Genomic DNA, 18541 nt, shown 5'->3' with positions numbered 1-18541 from the left:
AAGTGAACCAACGGAGGGAAGACCTTTCTCTCTCTCTCTCTCTCTCTCTCTCTCTCTCTCTCTCTCACTATCTGTAACTCTACCTGTCAAATAAATAAATAAATAAATGTTACCCAGACTAGATTTTACAAGTTACTTGATATTTTGTGATAGCAATATAAAATGGACTCAGCCATCTTTCCTACACTTAGCAAGCCCATTTCTATATTGAAACACTACCCTAAGAAGCTAACTCTTTCCATAACATTTTTTATGCTTCATCTTAGCTAGAAGCAGCGCCATGGCTCACTAAGCTAATCTGCCTGCGGCACCGGCACTCCGGGTTCTAGTCCCGGTCAGGTCACCGGATTCTGTCCCAGTTGCTTCTCTTCCATTACAGCTCTCTGCTGTGGCCTGGGAAGGCAGTGGAGGATGGCCCAAGTGCTTTGGCCCCGCATGGAGTGACCAGGAGGAAGCACCTGGCTCCTGGCTTCGGATTGGCGCAGTGCACCAGCTGTAGTGGCCATTTGGGGGGTGAACCAACGGAATGAAGCTCTTTCTCTCTGTCTCTCTCTCACTGTCTAACTCTGCCTGTCCAAAAAAAAAAAAAAGTTAGGATCCACATTTCCATCTTGTTGAAACTCATAAAAGCATGTAGAAAATTTTATAAAATCTCTGCTGGCACCGCGGCTCAATAGGCTAATCCTCTGCCTGCGGCGCCAGCACCCCGGGGTTCTAGTCCCGGTCAGGGCGCCAGATTCTGTCCCGGTTGCCCCTCTTCGAGGCCAGCTCTCTGCTGTGGCCAGGGAGTGCAGTGGAGGATGGCCCAAGTGCTTGGGCCCTGCACCCCATGGGAGACCAGGAGAAGCACCTGGCTCCTGCCATCGGATCAGCACGGTGCGCCGGCCACAGTGCGCCAGCCGCAGCGGCCATTGGAGGGTGAACCAACGGTAAAGGAAGACCTTTCTCTCTGTCTCTCTCTCTCTCACTGTCCACTCTGCCTGTCAAAAAAAATCTTATAAAATCTTGAAAGAAGAAAAAGTAAATGCTAAAGGGATTTGGATCCCGGTATTAAACTCTGTCTTCCATTTGTTTTTTCCTTACGTAAAACTTCACCTTGTACGCCAGCCATCAGTCTTGAATAAATATCTGCTGTTTAACTGTGAAGACTCCATGCCACAAGAGTCCACAGGCCAGGAACACATCATGCTGTGTGTGTCACAGGTGGCTTGGAAACCACCAGCTCTCCTTACCAGCCGAGCAGCATGCCTGGGAGTTGTGCATTGCAGGGGCGCCGGCCTTCGACAGCATTTCCCCCTTACTTCAGAAAGCAGCCAAACATCTTCCTAGATTTCTTTCCAAACCAATTTGCCCACGACACCTGTCAGGCAAACTGTTGGAAGTGATATCTTTGATAAAAGCTGTGTTTTTGTTTTTTCTGGTGTAGTACCTTTCTTATAGATATCCCTCTGCGAGTTTCATATCTTGGTGAATTCCATTCTAGCCCAACACACAGAATTACTTCAGGGTTGGTGGCTAGGCAGTTCTGCCTCAGGTCTTCATGCTTCCAGAAAGGGCCGCACTTGGCTGACAACAGCAGAACCTGCCAAAGAGTTCACATGCTGATTTTCTGATAGGCCCAGAGAGGTTAGATACCATCACTCCTAAGCTTTCCTCCAAGCCAGAAGCTAGCTTCCTCCAGATGATCACCCACAGCCAAACTGCTTTGGCTGCAGCCCCCTGCTTGGCAACAGAGTGGTGTGGGATCAAGTTCTGGTGACAGCTTTCAGCTCTGTAGTATTCAAGGGAGATCCTGGGCTGCAGGAGGGGTTTTCCGGACACAAATTGGCAAAGCTCAAGGTCAGTCAATGCTGCATGGAGGCAGTCTATCCAGATCCCTTTAAATTATTGATTGCAAATCTCTTCCAGCAGACAGACCATTAGCAGCCTATGATTCCAAAGATTTGCTGATGGAGGTTAATACAGCAGACACTTTGGTACGTTTTTTAAGCTGTTCACATCTAAGTTAAAAATTTTTAATTGTTCCATAGAGCAAAGCCCACAATATTTTGGGGAACTGAATATCTTCACCATAAATTCCAAAAAAACAAAGAACCTGAAAGTTCATCAGAAGGAAAAGTTTAAGCCATCAGAAGCTACTTGAAGGGACTTTAGGCAGCTCGTGGAAGAAGAGAATTAAAGCATAATACAAATTTTCATGACGTTTTTGCACTCATATTTAAGAGCCTCGTACTATAAAATAGATGTGAGCAAGTACTTTATAACTCAAGGAACATACTGATTTGTGTGGAACAATAAAGTGTCACTTGTTAGCACTTTTAAAAAAATGCCAAAACACATATTTGGAAAAAAAAAAAAAAAACAAACTTAACTACCCTTTAAACAGTTTAAGTATCAGTACTGAGCAAATTTCTACTTCTACATAAACATCTCTTCTATTCATGAATGATCACAACAGCACTGGGGGTATTCACAGTTCACAGAATTATGTGTTACTTAACAGTCCTCTGTTCCTCAATCCATAGAGCTTCTGAAAACATGTTGCTTTATTAAGAAGCTTGTTTTCAAAAATCTCCAGTAATAATTTCAGGCAAAACTATACATTAGAGTATTTACATAGGACAGAAATACCTCTGGACACAAAGTCTATTTACTGGCTCATAAAGGCATATTCACATGGAAAGTAAACAGTTTCTTAGTCTCTTGGTTTCATCATCTTTGTGTACAAAAAATGGAGCTAATAATATCTCCTGCATATGACTGTTGGAAAGATTAAATGAGATCATACATTCAGTGCCTGTTCCTTGCTGTCCCTCATACTAATTAGCTCTCAAAATAAGTGCCTCTTCTTCTCCAACCAGAACTTATTTTTCTCTTTAATTATAGGTGAAGCAGTACTTTGTCTTCTGAGAAAGGAACTCCAGACAGATGGAGATATTTCAAGGGTTCAGACCTTCCAAAACATCACTACGCCTTTGTTCAAATGACCTCTCCCCAGTACCAGGAGTAAGTGGTAGGATCTATTCTAGGAGCTGTTTGGGAATGACTGGGAATGAAGCAACATGTTTCCTTGGAGACCAGCTTTGTCACGACCTGGGAGCCTTTGCTCTGTCTCCCTCCCACCCTCACTCCTTCTCTGCCCTCCCACGATCTACAGCCTCTCAGGCTCCCTCTGGCATGATCTGTCTTCTACTTTCTCTACTTACCCCCTTTTCTCTTTTGAATTGGGGTCCTGCTTCATATATCCAGTGTCCATTCATTCCCACATTTCTTCTATATCCAAAAAAGCAGATGGTAAAGCCTACTTAAGACTGCTTACATCAGCAGTGACTATCTCAGGGCTCCTACATTTTACGGAATTTCCTGGTCCTACTCAAATTTCACCGAAACAGCAGCATTCAGGAAGACCTCACGCCCCACTCTTTGTAGTAAAATGACCTTGAGCAAATTCCTAACTTCTTGGAGTCTCAGTTACACCATCTGCAATAGAAGGGCAAGAATCTCTCATATGCTGAGGCTGACACTGTGGCGAAGTAGGCTGTCACCTACTTTGGTGACAATGATGTTCTCAGGCTCCATGCTTTCTGGTCTTCAGGTTAAACTCCTGGAGCTGATAGAATCCTAAGACTCTGTCCTGTAATGAACCTGAGGTCATCTTTTCCAATCCCTTTCTTTTTTAAAAAAAATATTTATTTATTTATTTGAAAGTCAGAGTCACACAGAGAGAGAAGGAGAGGCAGAGAGAGGTCTTCCATCCACTGGTTCACTCCCCAAACAGCCGCAATGGGCAGAGCTGCGCCAATCAGAAGCCAGGAGCTTCTTCTGGGTCTCCCACGTGGATGCAGGGGCGCAAGGACTTGGGCCTTCTTCTACTGCTTTACCAGGCCATAACAGAGAGCTGGAACAGAAGTGGAGCAGCCAGGACTCGAACTGGCACCCGTATGGGATGCTGGCACTGCAGACGGCAGCCTTACCCACTATGCCACAGCACCAGCCCCTCTAATCCCTTTCAAGGGAAGCCCTGAGAGCACCTGAGCTGTACACAAGCTCAATCAGACAGCACAGACACTAACGGAAAGTGATTCTCTAGTCACACACTTGTGTTTATGCCCCCTTCTTTCTCAATATACTGTGACTAGATCTGAAACTATCCCAGGCCATAGCCAATTCTACATGAAAACAGTAACTCCCATTCTTAATGATCTCACCCAAATTTGGCAATAAATTTTGGAAATTAACTGCCAATCTTATGAAGTTAAATGTACCATACTATGTGACCCAGCAATCTTTGTACTTGAATATTCATGGCAGTTTTATATATGAGACTCAAAAGCAGAAGTAACTCAAATGTCCCTCTACTGGCAAATGAATAAATACACTGTGATATTCATGCAAAAAACTTGTTGCTCAGCAGTAAAAAGGAATGAGCCATTGATACACTCAATAGAATAAATCTCAAAAACATTATGCTAAGTAAAAGAAGTCAGACAGAAAAGACTACATATTCTATGATTGCATTTGTATGACATTATAGGAAAGGCAATCTATATTGGAAAGAAATCAGACTCTGTTTGCCAGAGGCCAGGGGAGGGAGATGGGATTTACCATCAGGACACAAAAGGGAATTTTGGAGGATAATTGTGGTGATGTGATATGACTGTATTGGTCTATTCATAGATCACTGAATTGTATGCTTTTTTATTTTAAGGTTCATTTTATTTATTTATTTGAAAGGCAGAGTTACAGAGAGAGAGAGGAAGAGATGAGAGAGAGAGAGCTTCCAGCCTCTGGTTCACTCCCCAGATGGCCCCAATGGCCAAGGCTGGGCCAGACCGCAGCCAAGAGCCAGGAGCTTCTTCTAGGTCTCCCACATGGGTGTGGGGGCCCAAGGACTTTGGCCATCCTCCACTGCTTTCCCAGCCATTAGCAGGGATCTGAATGGGAAGTGGAGCAGCTGGGACTCAAACTGATGCCTGTATGGGACACCAGCACTGCAGGCCACAGCTTTACCAGCTATACCACATCACTGGCCCTGAATTGTATGCTTTTAAAAGGTGAATATGGGCAGGTTCCTGGAACTTTGGGTTTAGGCACTCCTTTGTACACCTGCATCCCATATTGTAGTGCTTGAGTTCGAGTACCACCTCTGTTTCCAACTCAAGTTCCTGCTAATGCACACTCCACACATCTTGGAGACCCAGATAGAGTTCCTGGCTCCTGGTGGTCTGGTCTAGCCCCAGCTTTACAGGCATTTGGGGAATGAACCAGTGGATAGAAATCTCTCTCTCTCTCTCTGTCTCTGTCTCTCTCTCTCTCTTTTCTCTCTCTCACTGTGGTGGAATGAGAAGGCCATGCCAAGATGGCCGCTGGCAAACAAGCATCAGTTACTCAGGAATGGCTTCGAACGCACCTGGCAACGGAGCCTTCCTGGCAACAGGCTGTGATTGGGTGACTTCAAATACTACCTGGCAACAGGCTGTGATTGGTTAGGGCATAAACCGCCCCTTGACCGGATTGGCTGCCTTGGCTATTTAAGCTGCTGTACCAACTGAAATAAATGAGTCTGTGGGCTGCTCTCCTCTGGCCTGCTTTCACCTGACTCCTAGGGTCTGTGTGGTGACTCTGTGCCTCTTGCCCATACCACGCTCCTCCTCTCAGAACAAATCCACAGCAACATCTGGCGCCCAACATGACAGAAAGAGACAGCGTGTCCGACTCAGCAAGGTCCCCCCTTGATTTTGGCAAGTACACCCCTCGGTGTTTTGTGTGCTGTTCGGTTCTGTGAGGGTGAGCACAGAACCCCCTCCTACGCTCCTTTCCTTGTCCTTGTCCTTTTCCTTGGTCTAAGTGACCCCAGGTTAGGCACACACTGCCCAGAAGCATAACACTGCTTCTCGGCTCCTCCTTTTACTTTCAATTCACCCAGCGAACTGATCATCCCAGAATTCGGAACCAAGTCATCTTCCCTCACTCGAGAGAGGTGACGTTCTGGAGACACGGTGTGGGCATACGGCCTTGACCTAACGAATCAAGGAAGTCCCCCACTAAGCACAGGACATACGTATGATCTGATATACCACTGTCTGTTCGTCTAACGTAGGGAACCCCCTGCAGAATGCCATCAGCTACTGAGGTGCTAGGAATTTGTTTTGTTATGGCAGCAGTGCTGTGCGTGTCTTTCCTTTGGCTAGAGTTGACATGGCATGCTGCTCTTAAACACTCAAACATGGGAAAATACCCCCCTCTCAGAATCCCACGCAGATTACCAAACATGGTGAATCTGTGAGTGATAAGAGCCTGACATTCCAGGCGTCTGCCTCACAGACAACAGTTGATGACTTATGCAGAGAGAGCTCCAACAGTGAAAATGACATGACAGCAAACAATGTAGCAAACAATGTAACAAACAATGTAGCAATGCCTAGTCAGCCACCCCCCAAATACTCCTGGGATAGACACAGACTACCTCCAGACAATAACTCACGAGAGGTTATCCCATCCACACCCAGTGAGGATCCCCACATTTGTGGCAGTCCTTGGGCACCCCAGGCTCTCAGGGCAGCCGCTAGACCCCATCCCATCTGCATGTTTGCCATTAATGTAGGAGCGGACACAGAATTCAGGCCCTGGATTCCAACGCCCATAGAAAGGCTACTGCTAACCAAGGGCCGAAGATATGCTTTTGTCTTTCCAGAGAATGTGGGACAGCCCATTTGGGTAACAGACAGAAACATCAAGCCTGCAACTGACAGTCAACCAGAACCAGCTAAACAAGACTGAGAGAGACCTCCTTGTTAGCAGACGCACCTGCCCTATCATCCTACCCTGAGAAACTGCCCATAGCCACATCTGTTACTGTTTTATACCCCACTAGCTCTGGTCAGCCGCTCAAACAGCCCATAGCCTGTGTGCAGTCATGACATTCCTGACTACCATTGTTCCTCATTCCTTCCCTCATCTGAGCAAGCACTCCTGTAGTCTCCCATTTTGAGCGCTGGATAATCAAAGACGGGTAAGATCCCCTGGGGTACAACCCAAGACAGGCACAGCCACATACGGAGACTATATGGAAATGGGGTCAACAGTGGTACGGCCAAGAATCATGCCTCCTGTTGCTCAAAAATAAATGAAAAGGGGGAAATGTGGTGGAATGAGAAGGCCATGCCAAGATGGCTGTTGGCAAGCGAGTGTCAGTTACTCAAGAATGGCTTTGAACCCACCGGGCAATGGAGCCTGCCTGGCAACAGGCTGTGATTGGTTAGGGCACAAACTGCCCCTTGACTGGATTGGCTGCCTTGGCTATTTAAGCTGCTGTACCAACTGAAATAAATGAGTCTGAGGGCTGCTCTTCTCTGGCCTGCTTTCACCCAACTCCCAGGATACATGTGGTGACTCTGCACCTCTTGCCCCCACCATGCTCCTCCTCTCAGAATGAATCAACCACAACATCTCACCCTGCCTTTCAAATAATTAAAATAATAAATGGTTAAAACTAAGTAATTAATTAAAAGCAAAATTTTAAAAAGTGAATTTCATTGTATGTAAACTTAACTTCAGTAATCTGACTTTAAAAAATAAGCCACTGCTGGGGCTGGCACTGTGGTGCAATGGCTTAAATCCCCAGCCTGCAGCGCTGGCATCCCATGTGGGCGCCAGTTCTAGTCCCAGCTTTTCCACTTCAGATCCAGCTCCCTGATAATGCACCTGGGAAAGCAGTGGAAGATGGCCCAAGTGCTTGGGCCCCTGCACCCAAGTGGGAGACCCAGAAGAAACTCCTGGTTCCTTGCTTCAGATCGGCTCAGCTCTGGACATTGCGGCCATTTGGCAAGTGAACCAGAGGATGGAAGACCTCTCACTGTGTGTCTCTACCTCTCTCTGTAATTCTATCAAATAAATAAGAATAAATCTTTAAAAAAAAAAAAGAATAAGTAACTGCTAAAGACAGTCTCTTAATTTTTACTCTTGTAACTAGCTAATTTAAGTGATTTAACTCATCAACTAAAACATCACAAATATGGTAACTAAAGTTCAAAAGGTGAAATACAGTTAAGCATTCAGAGTTAGAGATCCTGGACAATTTTATCCTTTTTTGACCACTTTGTTATTATGTTACAGGTAGAATACATAATAAAGATTGAACAATCAACATAAAGATAGGATTAAGTGTCAAAGGGATCACATAAATAAGACCAGTGTCTACTAATAATAATTGATAGAATTAAAAAGGAGAGAAGGATCCAACATGGGAAGCAGGATACACAACAGACTCATAGGATGGCAAATGCCCTAAATAGCGCTCTGGCCTCAGATTCAGCCCTCTAGGTATTCAAATCTAGCCTAAAAGCCCATGAGAGTTTCTCAGGCATGAAAAACCAAGGCATTGTGGCAAAAAATGACCTGAATGAAAGATCTCTGTGAGTGAGATCCCAGTGAAAAGAATGGGCCATCAAAGAAGGAGGTACCTTTCTCTGAAGGGAGGTACCTTTCTCTGATTATGGCCTTGTCTAAATAAGATTGGAATTTGTGAACGCAAGAGGCTTCCATAGTCTTGGCAGCTCATGACAAGAGCCTTGGGTGATTACTGATGTCATAAATAAGTGTGTCAATTGTTAAATCAACAACGGTAGTCACTGTGCACTTACTCCCCATGTAGGATCTCTGTCCTTAATGTGTTGTACTATGAGAATTAATGGTAAAACTAGTATTCAAACAGTACTTCATACTATGTGTATCTGTGTGGGTGCAAACTGTTGAAATCTTTACTTAGTATATACTAAGTTGATCTTCTGTATATAAAGATAACTAAAAATGAATCTTTTTTTTTTTTTTTTTTGGACAGGCAGAGTGGACAGTGAGAGACAGAGAGAAAGGTCTTCCTTTGCCGTTGGTTCACCCTCCAATGGCCGCCACGGACGGCACGCTGCGGCGGGCACAACGCGCTGATCCAAAGGCAGGAGCCAGGTACTTATCCTGGTCTCCCATGGGGTGCAGGGTCCAAGGACTTGGGCCATCCTCCACTGCACTCCCTGGCCACAGCAGAGAGCTGGCCTGGAAGAGGGGCAATCGGGACAGAATCCGGTGCCCTGACCAGGACTAGAACCGGTGTGCCGGCACTGCAAGGCGGAGGATTACCCTAGTGAGCCACGGCGCCAGCAAAAATTAATCTTAATGAAGAATGGAATGGGAGAGGGAGTAAGAGATGGGATGGTTTTGTGGGTGAGAGGGTGGTTATGGGGGGGAAAATCCACTATAATCCAAAAGTTGTACTTTTGAAATTTATATTTATTAAATAAAAAGTTTTCAAAAAAAAAAGATTGAACGATCAAGCAATTACTTTGTTTTTAGGATTTTTTACTAATTATAGAGGGGTATTCCCATGCCACTCTAATTTATGAAATCTTCATTATACTGACAAATCATTACAAAACCTCCAGAGCCACCCAAATTGAGCTGAAATTTCATCTTTGTTCTATGCCCACTTAAAACCCTTTTATCATTTAATCATTTACTAATTAATTCCCTATTTCTCTTCCACTTCCAGAGGGTCTCAAGCAACATATAAATAAGTCAAGCAAGGGTAAAAATGGGGGAAAAGTTAAGGCAGATAAATGCGGGATGGACAGCCTACATGATAACTACTAGAAATGACTGCAAATTTTGATAAGTTTCTAAGTGGCCCAAAAAATGGAGAAATAGATATTGCTATAAGACTCAAATATCTATAAAATGAAAAAAGTAAGTATTGAATAAATGCAACATTTATTCTGATAGCAAAAACAGTGTGAAGATTTTCCCACAGATCCTCCAAAAGGGAAAACTGCCTGGCATAGACATTCTTGAAGCCATAGAGAAAGCCATGAGCTTAGTGCCTCTCTGGGGAGGAGAACATGGTGACTAGGGAAGCACAGGGTTACTTTTCACTTTGCACATACTCTTTTGTAGCATTTGAGCAGTGCATAACCTACAGTTTACTAAAGGTGCTGGGTTCAAATCTCCACTCTAAAAATTACTAGTTGTAGAATGTTGGATGAGCCCTGTGCCTCACCCTTAAAGTGGGGATCAGAGAATATCTGCCTCATTAGATGTCTGGGAAGGTTAAATAAATTAGTACATAAAGGAAGCTTGGTATCAGGTAAGTTTAGCTGTTGCCAACAACAATACCAAAGTGCATTTTGTAAAAGCTGCCTTGGGAAGGGTCAAGAGAATGTGGCTTCATGTATAAAGCTCAGTGATAATTGGATTTTAGTCAAGAGTACGAATTCTGAGTATCTCTCAGAAATAAAAAAAAAAAAAAAATTAGCTGCTATGCCTGATCTGCTATGCCTGTATGCATGCAGCTAATAGACGCACTGTGTTTGGGTTTTGATATGTGTTTTATAAGGCAATGCATGACAAAGCATTGTTGAAAGAAATGAAAGAATACCCCAGTAAATGAAAAGGCATCCCTTGTTCACAGATCAGAAGACTTAAGTTGCTATGTCGGCACTACTCCCCAAACTGACCTACAAATTCAATGCAATCTTTACCAAAATCCAGGCTTGCTTTATGGCAGAAACTAAACTAACCCTAAAATTCAGTTGGAAATAAGAGGCGCCAGAATAGCCTAGACAGTGTTGAAAACAAGATCACAACTAGAAGACTCCTTTCCAATTTCAAACTTAGCATAAGTTGAGCATCCTAAACAAATCCCGCCCCCCTCCAAAAGTCCAAAAATTTTTGAGCACCAACTTGATACCACAAGTGGAAAACATACCTGACCTCATGTGACAGCTAACAGTCACAACACAGATGCACAATACACAGTTTTATCCAGCATTTATAAGGGGGAAAAAAATTCCCAGCCCTCTCACACAATGTCTTTTCTGAATATGCCCAGATTCCCTTCTCACAAGCATACTCACAAACCCAGGGACTCTGATGTAAGATGTGGGCATCTAAACTGCTAGCATAAATGCCTGGCCCTGAAGAGATTGTTGTAAATGTCAAAAAACAAAACAAAACAAAACAAAACAAAACTCTGCAGAGAGCCTATGGGTGGAGAGGGTTAAGAAAAAGTGAGTGTGTATTTGGCCAAGTAGCTAAGATGCTAAGATGCCCCAAGTACCATATTAGAGTGCTTGGGTTTGACACCGGGCTCTGGCTCCCCACTCCACCTTCTTGCTAATTAAGACCCTGGGAGGCAGCAGTAGTGGCTCAAGTAATTGGGTTACAGCCACTCAGGTGGGAGAAAATAGGAGAAAGCATTTATGTTTATCTACAGCACAGAAAGTAAAGCTGTTAGAAAAACTAGACAGTGGTGTAGTGCAAAATGTCCTATAGAAGAGCCTGACGTTGGAATGACCACCACATGTGACTTGCAGAAATCAAAAGATAAACTGATGCAGCTCTTTGTAGAAAGTGATGAACAGGAGCTAATGAAAAGCAGAAAAACAATGCCTAGAACTAAAAATGAAAGTCTGAGTTGTGTTTTCAAGAAGCTGATTTGTCAGCTTTGCAGTGAACACCATGCCACTTAATGCTATTCTGGGCATGAAACAATGCAAAGATCTATCATCATGAACTGAAAATCGAAGGGACTTTAATATTCAATAGGCTGGCTGATGGCTCAAGTAGTGGGGTCCCTGTCACTCACCGAGGAGGCCTGGATTGAATTCTCAGCTCCTGGCTCACCCTGGCACTGTCCCAGCTGCTGCAGGCAGTTGGGAGTGAAGTAGGGGCTGGAGATCTATCTCTTTCTCTCTGCATTTCAGATAAAATTAACTAATTTGTTAAAACACACACCATCATAGGCGAACACTGAAAGCTTGCTGTTGTTTGTTGCTGTTTAACAGCTGACAACAGAGGGATTGGTGATGACACCCTGCTGCTGAGTCATCTTGAACACCTTATTTTTTTCACTGTATGAATGCTATGACATATTTTTTACTATGAAGTACTTATGTATGAATGAGTACAAGAAACTCATTGGTTATCCTTAGCAGATAAATTCAGTCAGGAATGACAGTGATGCCAAACCACCACAGGAGTGGCTGAGATGGCAGTGTCTTTACTTTCTGATGGTTTAGTATATACAAACTTTGTTTCATGCACAAAGTTGGCAAAAATAGTATAGAAATCCTTCAGCCTATCTACACAAGTGGCATATGAAACATAAATGAATGCTGGGTTTACAACTGGATCTTCCCCCCAGTGTATCTCATTATTCCAAAATATTCCAAAATCTGAAAAAAATCCAAAATCCAAAACCCAAAACACTTCTAGCCCCAAGCATTTCAGATAAGAGATACACAATGAGTACAAAGCTACAGAAATCAGTGGTAAACTAGCATTAGGATAGACATATGGATTGATGAACAGAATTGAGTCCAGAAGTGGAATGTAATCACATTTATGGCCAATTGATTTTTTTTTTTTACAAAGATGCCAAAACAATTCAATGGGGAAAGAGCATTCATTTTCACAAATGGGGCTGGGACAACTGAAATTCACATGCAAAAGAAGGAAGTTGGATGCCTTCATATCTTACAAAACTTAATAAAAATTCACTCAAAATAGGCAGTAGACTTAAACTTCAGAGCTAAAAGTATACAACTCTTAGAAAATATAGTGGTAAATTGATGACTTTTGGTTAGGCAATGATTTCTTAGATATAACATCAAAACTATAAAGAGCAAAAGAAAAATACTAAGACACTTTGAAGTTTGTGGAAAATCTACATTACAAAAAAACTATGAGAAATAAAAAATAAGGGAAAAAAAACTATGCCCAGATTTCAAGATTGTTTTATACCAAAATAAACTTATCTTTTAATTCCAGTTTTTGATAAGCCTTTGAAGTGCTCTCACAAACTGGACTATTTCAAAGTTTAAAACTTGTGTGCTGCAAACGATACCATCAAGAAGGTAAAAAGTCAACACAGAATTGGAAAATATTTTGCAAGTCATATATCTGATAATGGATTTGTATGTAGATTATATAAAGAACTTTCTCGACTCAGTTATAAAAAGACAATTCAATTTAAAAGATGAGCAAAACATTTGAATAGACATTTCTCCTAAGAAGATACACAAGTAATTATGAAAAGAAGCTCAAAATCACAAGTCATTTAGAAAATGCAAATCAAAATTATAGTATCACTTCAAACCCACTAGGATTGCTACAATCTAACAGACCATAATAAGGGTTGGCTAAGAAATGAAGAAATTGGAACTCCATACATTGCTGGTGGGAATGAAAGACGATGCAGACATTTGGAAAACAGTCTGGCATTTCCTGAAATGTTAAACAGAGTTACCATATGATATAGCAATTCTACTCTTAGTTTATATCTAAGAGAAACAAAAACATATGTCCACATAAAAAGTTGGACACAAATGTTCATAGAAGCATCACTTATCGCAGCCCCAAACAAGAAACTACCCAAATGTCCATCAATATGCTTATCTGTGATAGGTAAATAAAATATGACATATCCATAATGAAATATTATTTGGCGAAAGAATATCAACAGATGTCTAACACGGGAGAACCTTGAAAACATTATGCTAAGTGAAAGAAGCCAGTTACAAAAGACCATATTTAGGCAAATCTCAGCAAAGAAATGGATACAAACAAAGTAGAGTAGTAGCTGCCTGGGACTAGAATTAAAACTAACTACTCATGGATATTAAGCTTCTTTTGAGGGTAATGAAAATGTTATAAAATTAGACAGTGGCAATGGTTGTACAACTTTATGAATATACTAAAAAAAACTTAGTTGTATACTTTGATTCAACAAAAACAGTTGAATTTTACCATATGTGGATTACCTCAATAAGGATTTTTTTTTTTTAAGGAAATACAACTAGTCACCAGGCTGCTGCAATTTATGGAATCTGGATTCCAGTTCTTGAGTGGAGAATGCACTACTTTCAGGCTCCAAGGATATTATATCTGGAAGCTAAAGTTTTGATGGAATTGGACAGAGCTGTGATCATTGCCAACAATCTGAGTACAGATTTTATATGTCATTAATTAAGGACAACATTTTAAGCAGTTGGTGAACTAGTTAGTCCGTGCGTCCGGCCAGATGTGGCACATCCATTTCCAGGGCTGTCCATGGGAAACGCTGGGACCTCAGGTCAGCAGGGTATCCTCTGCTCTGGAATGTAGTTCCAGGTCAGTTGTCCCACCATCAATTAGTGCAAGTGCTCAAGGGGAGGCCAACTGATTTCAACATTATCTTAAACAAAACCATAATTAGGAAGGTAAGCATCCTGCCAAAACATTACATAACACATTCCAAAGGCAATTCAAAATGAATTTTGGACCAACCATGCAAATTATACACGTGTAGCACAGCTTTTAAAGGTTAATTGTTATGCATATTTCTGCTTGTACTACTTATGTAGTGTACAACTTTTTTTTTTTTTTCACTTCAATTTTCCCGTTAGGATTCAGTAATTCTGCAAGTTCAGACTTCACAAGAAATAAGGTTCACAAGCCAAAGTCACAAACATGTGTCTATCTGTCCATTGCCTTCAATGCCTTATAATCCAAAACATCCAAATAACACCACTTATAGCTTGGTTACCACCTGGGAGATCCACTCCCTAAAAACTGAGTCAGGATCTGCATTTTAATAAGATCCTCAAGCAACTTGTGTGCACATTAAAGTTTGAGAGGCTTTGCTCTCACATCCAACTGAAACTCCACACAGAGCAACCTCAGGAGAATTAGGCGGTGGGTCATTATGAGTAACCTTGATTAAGAACATTTAAGAGCAGCTTGTAGAAACCTCAAAATGTCCCTATCTGATTCAGAGTGATAAAAGCTATAAACTTCCTGTTTTAAATTTTTTTAAATGTTATTTATTTGAAATGCAGAGAGACACAGAGATAGAAATATATTTTTCATCTACTGGTTCACTCCCCAAATGCTTGCAACAGCCAAGGCTAGGCCAGGCCAAAACCAGGAGCCAAGAACTCAGTCTGGTTCTTCCATAAGGGCATGTAGGGACCCAAATACTTTAACCACAACCTGTTGCTTGCACAAGTGCACATTAGGTAGAAGCTGGAATTAGAAGTGGAGACAGGATTCAAACCCAGGCACTCTGATATGCAATGTGTGTGTCACAAGCAGTGTCTTAACTATTGCAACTTAAGCCTGCCCCTGTAAAGTTTCTCTTTACATAAATATACATCCATCCCAGGAAAGAAGGCCAAGGGGACCCCTTTTATTTAAATATTGGGGGTGGTAGAGCAGAGAGAGCTTGTTCCCAAGGGAAGTATTCCCATTTTTTTTTCCCAGTTGTCCCTGGTTCTTCCTTCTCACTTTGCTCTTTTGCCCCTGAGGGAAGCCCAGCCTGACACACTTCAGGTGGAAGTTATTAGTGGCAAGAGAGTTCCTGGGTGGAATATGGAAGCCTCACTCTGGGTGTACCTATTGTAATTGGGAATTCAGTGGTCTCCAGGCCATGGTGGAGAGAGGGGGTCTGGGAAGCACTCAGAAGAAGCCTCTGCAGGGTGATATCTAACATGATGATTCTGGGTTCTACCCTGAGTTTCTAACTCAGGAGGTTTGGGTTGAGGCCCTGAAATCTACATTTCAACCAGTGCCCCCAAATGATTGTCCTGTAAGAATGCCAGTCCCACACATAAGGAAACAATGGCATACATCAACTTACCATGGGGTTTCCAGTCTTGATAAACCCATCCTAAGCTGCAAATACTGTAAGTCAAACATGCATTTAACACACACCCAACCTACTAACATCCCAGCTTAGCAACACTACACACTGTCAAGTCTCGGTTGTCACTTTCATGAGTGCATGGCTGACCCGGAGCTGCACTGGCCACTGCTGTCATGCATGGTAAGAGAGTTGTAGCCCGGGGCAGGGGTGGTGTGGGGTTGGTGGATCAAAATTTCAAAAAGTATGGTCTGTACTGAATGCATATCACTTTTACAGTATTGTAAAGTCAAATGGGTCTATGAGCAGGAGAGAGGGCAGCACCACCTTTGCAAATAAATCACTTGTTCTCAAGCACCTATTTCATTTCTTGAACTGACTGATGTTGTCAACTTCGTGACTGGCTTCCAGGAGCCTGGTAGGATCACCCCACATTTACTGAGTATCTTTTGCAGGCTTTCCACTGTGTTTGGGCTGGGAAGCAGCAAAGGGTGTGATCACATTAAGAGAAGTGTTTCTCAACTTCCTAGAAGCATGACAAATGGACCATTTCAAGATTTGTGAAACAGTTTGACCAAAAAAAGTATATTACCTAACCACAGTTACCATATTTACTAACCTTTTGGAAGCACCAGTGTGCCAAGAACAAACAAGGCTTTCTCAGTGGGAAGGCTAATTCTGCAGCCCCGCTGCCAGGATTCAGATCCCACCTTCTTCACTCACATCCGGGCTTAGAAAAGCAATTTAACTTTTCTGTGCCTTAGTTTCCTCATCTGTAAAGCGAACGTAGAACAGTTACCTGAGTTATTACAAGGATTACATGAAGCACTTAAATATTTAACTGATACAGACAGTTCCAAGAATCTAAATAGTGCCCACCGAGTATTTGCCGTATCTTTCCATCAAGGCCACAAAACTATTCTGGGTACACCAATTCCATGGGCGGATTTGCAATTCGAGGTGAAAAAAAGGGAATTAAAATTCATGTTTAATGAATTAAGCGGAGCGGAGGAGTTATGCTAACTGGATAACAGTTGGTTGGAGAGTTAGAGCTCCCTAACCCTTGACTTCTCTGGAAGCCTGAGGCCACACTCCGCCTGGGGTCTCAGGCTCAGCCGGGACAGGGAGGCCTGGCAGGAGTGCGGGGAGGCGCGAACCGCCGCCCAGCCCCAAGGCAGGTGCGGGCCGAGGCGCGGGCCCGGACCGCGGAACCGCCGGCCGCCGCCCCCCGCCGGCAGCGCCAGCCGGGAGGATGCAGGCAGCAGCGGGGAGCGTGCGCGGCCACGTGACGGCCGCTATAAGAGCGCTCGGGGCGGACGCTGGGCTCCCGCCGCGCCTCCTCCCGGGCCGCGCTCCCCTCCCCGCACCCGGCTTCTCCGAGCCACTAACCTGCGGCTGCAGCGGCCGCCCGCGCCCCGGCAGCACCATGACAGGTACGCGCCGCGCCGCCCCGCGCGCGGCGGGCTCGGCCCCGCCGCCGTCCCCGGCTCCTCGCTCCGCCGCCGCCCCGGGCGAGTTCCCACAGGATCCCGAGCGCCGCAAAGTTGCCGCGGACCGCCGCGCCGCGGCGCGCAGGACTCGGAGCAGTGCGGCGGAGCCGGGGGCCCTGGGCCGAAACCCTGCTCCGGCTTCCGTCTCCTCGCCCTTCCTCCTGCTCTCGCCGTGAAGGGCGGGCGGCCCAGCAGCTGCAGCGGGGCTGAGTGGGGGTGGGGAGCCGGGGGCGCCAGGCGGCAGCCCCGGGGCGCAGAGGGGGCGCGGGGTGCGTCCGCTGCCTAGCCGGCAGGAGCCCCCAGGCAAGGGGCCGCCCAGAGCCGGGACCCCTGCGGCCTCGGCCCGGCTTCTCGGCCGCCCGCCCCGGCCCTGGCCGCCACGCCGAGCCTATTTTTAGGCCTTTGGGGCCGGGCTGCGGGGAGCCGGCAGCCGGGCGAGTGTCCCCGGGGGCGGGCCCCGCGGGTGGGAGGGCGCCGGCCTCAGCTTCACTTGTTGCAGGGCGCTGCGGCCGCTGGCGAATCTGCCCCCCGCGAGGACCGGGAAGCTGGGAAGAAACTGGCCCTTCCGTGTGGTTGCGGCTGATTGCCGGGATGGTATGGCAGTTGAACTGCCTGCCAATCTTTGCAGGTGTGACGGAGCTCAGTCGCCTTTGCGGACGTGGAGCTCCTACCCAGCTGTTGTGGGTCTGTCGTTTGCTAGGTGTGGTGTTGTAGCCTGGGTGCTTCAGCGTTTGAGCACTTGTCCCGCCCCTTATTTAATCCAGGAATTCACCCATATTTTGCTTCCTTGAATCCTGCTGTTAAACTTTCTCCAAGACCTGCGGGACGCTGGACCACCTTTAAGTTACAGCAGGACTCCTAATGCCCAGATTAAGTATTTTGGATGCAGACTGACTGACACGGTACTGCCTTAGGGCAGGTGGAAGATTAGAGCAGCAGGCACAGGCAGAGGTGGGTGAGCCTGACAAGGGGCAGGTGGCACTGCTCCCAGGGTTCCTCAGTGTGATGGGCTTGGAAGCCCGGGACCCGCCAGAGTGGGCCATGCCAGTCTTTTTGTAACTTAGAAGTCGGCCTGTCCTGAAAGAGGGCTCAGCGATAAGAGGATGCGGCAGTCCTACGCGAGAAGATGGCTCTCAGGCCCCGCACCTGCAGGATACGCTGGCCCACTCGGCAGCACACAACCTTCTCCCGCTCCTCCATGGAACTGCCCCTGCCGCCAGCCTCCACGTTGGAAAATGGGCAAGGGAGAATGACGAAACCCAAGACGGAGAATCCATGGCAACATGTCCCAACTCCCTGGTTGGGCAACAGTGCCCCCAAGTGACCCCTGCCAGAGCCTGCTCCTCAGTCATCCTATACATTTGGATGCCCACCAGCTTGCTGT

At 45.0% G+C, this 18541-nt stretch overlaps 1 protein-coding gene and 1 long non-coding RNA gene across 5 annotated transcripts in view; one reads left to right on the top strand and one right to left on the bottom strand.

Moving 5' to 3' along the window:
• LOC103350414 (uncharacterized) overlaps positions 1–16897 on the bottom strand; it is a 47642-nt gene extending 30745 nt beyond the window's left edge. Inside the window, exons 1-2 of one of the 2 annotated variants that reach the window (XR_016233258.1) lie at positions 16547–16897; positions 16287–16440 (exon numbers count right to left, since the gene is read on the bottom strand). This is a non-coding gene — a long non-coding RNA (uncharacterized LOC103350414). Of the gene's footprint in view, positions 1–1429; positions 1583–3206; positions 3481–16286; positions 16441–16546 lie in introns of those variants that run through there. The other variant, XR_011388155.2, reaches the window with a different exon arrangement.
• A 41-nt stretch (positions 16898–16938) lies between these two features.
• Positions 16939–18541, top strand: part of GYG1 (glycogenin 1) — a 35203-nt gene continuing 33600 nt past the window's right edge. Inside the window, exon 1 of one of the 3 annotated variants that reach the window (XM_089330238.1) lies at positions 16939–17100. In XM_089330238.1, the coding sequence (XP_089186364.1) occupies positions 17094–17100 (7 nt within the window). In that variant the 5' untranslated portion in view covers positions 16939–17093. 3 annotated transcript variants of the gene reach the window in all.

The sequence above is a fragment of the Oryctolagus cuniculus genome, chromosome 4 (genome assembly GCF_051225735.1).
Source record: "Oryctolagus cuniculus isolate XC-2025 breed Fujian yellow rabbit chromosome 4, ASM5122573v1, whole genome shotgun sequence".
Taxonomy (NCBI): Eukaryota; Metazoa; Chordata; class Mammalia; order Lagomorpha; family Leporidae; genus Oryctolagus; species Oryctolagus cuniculus.
This window is presented reverse-complemented; position numbering and strand designations above follow the sequence as displayed.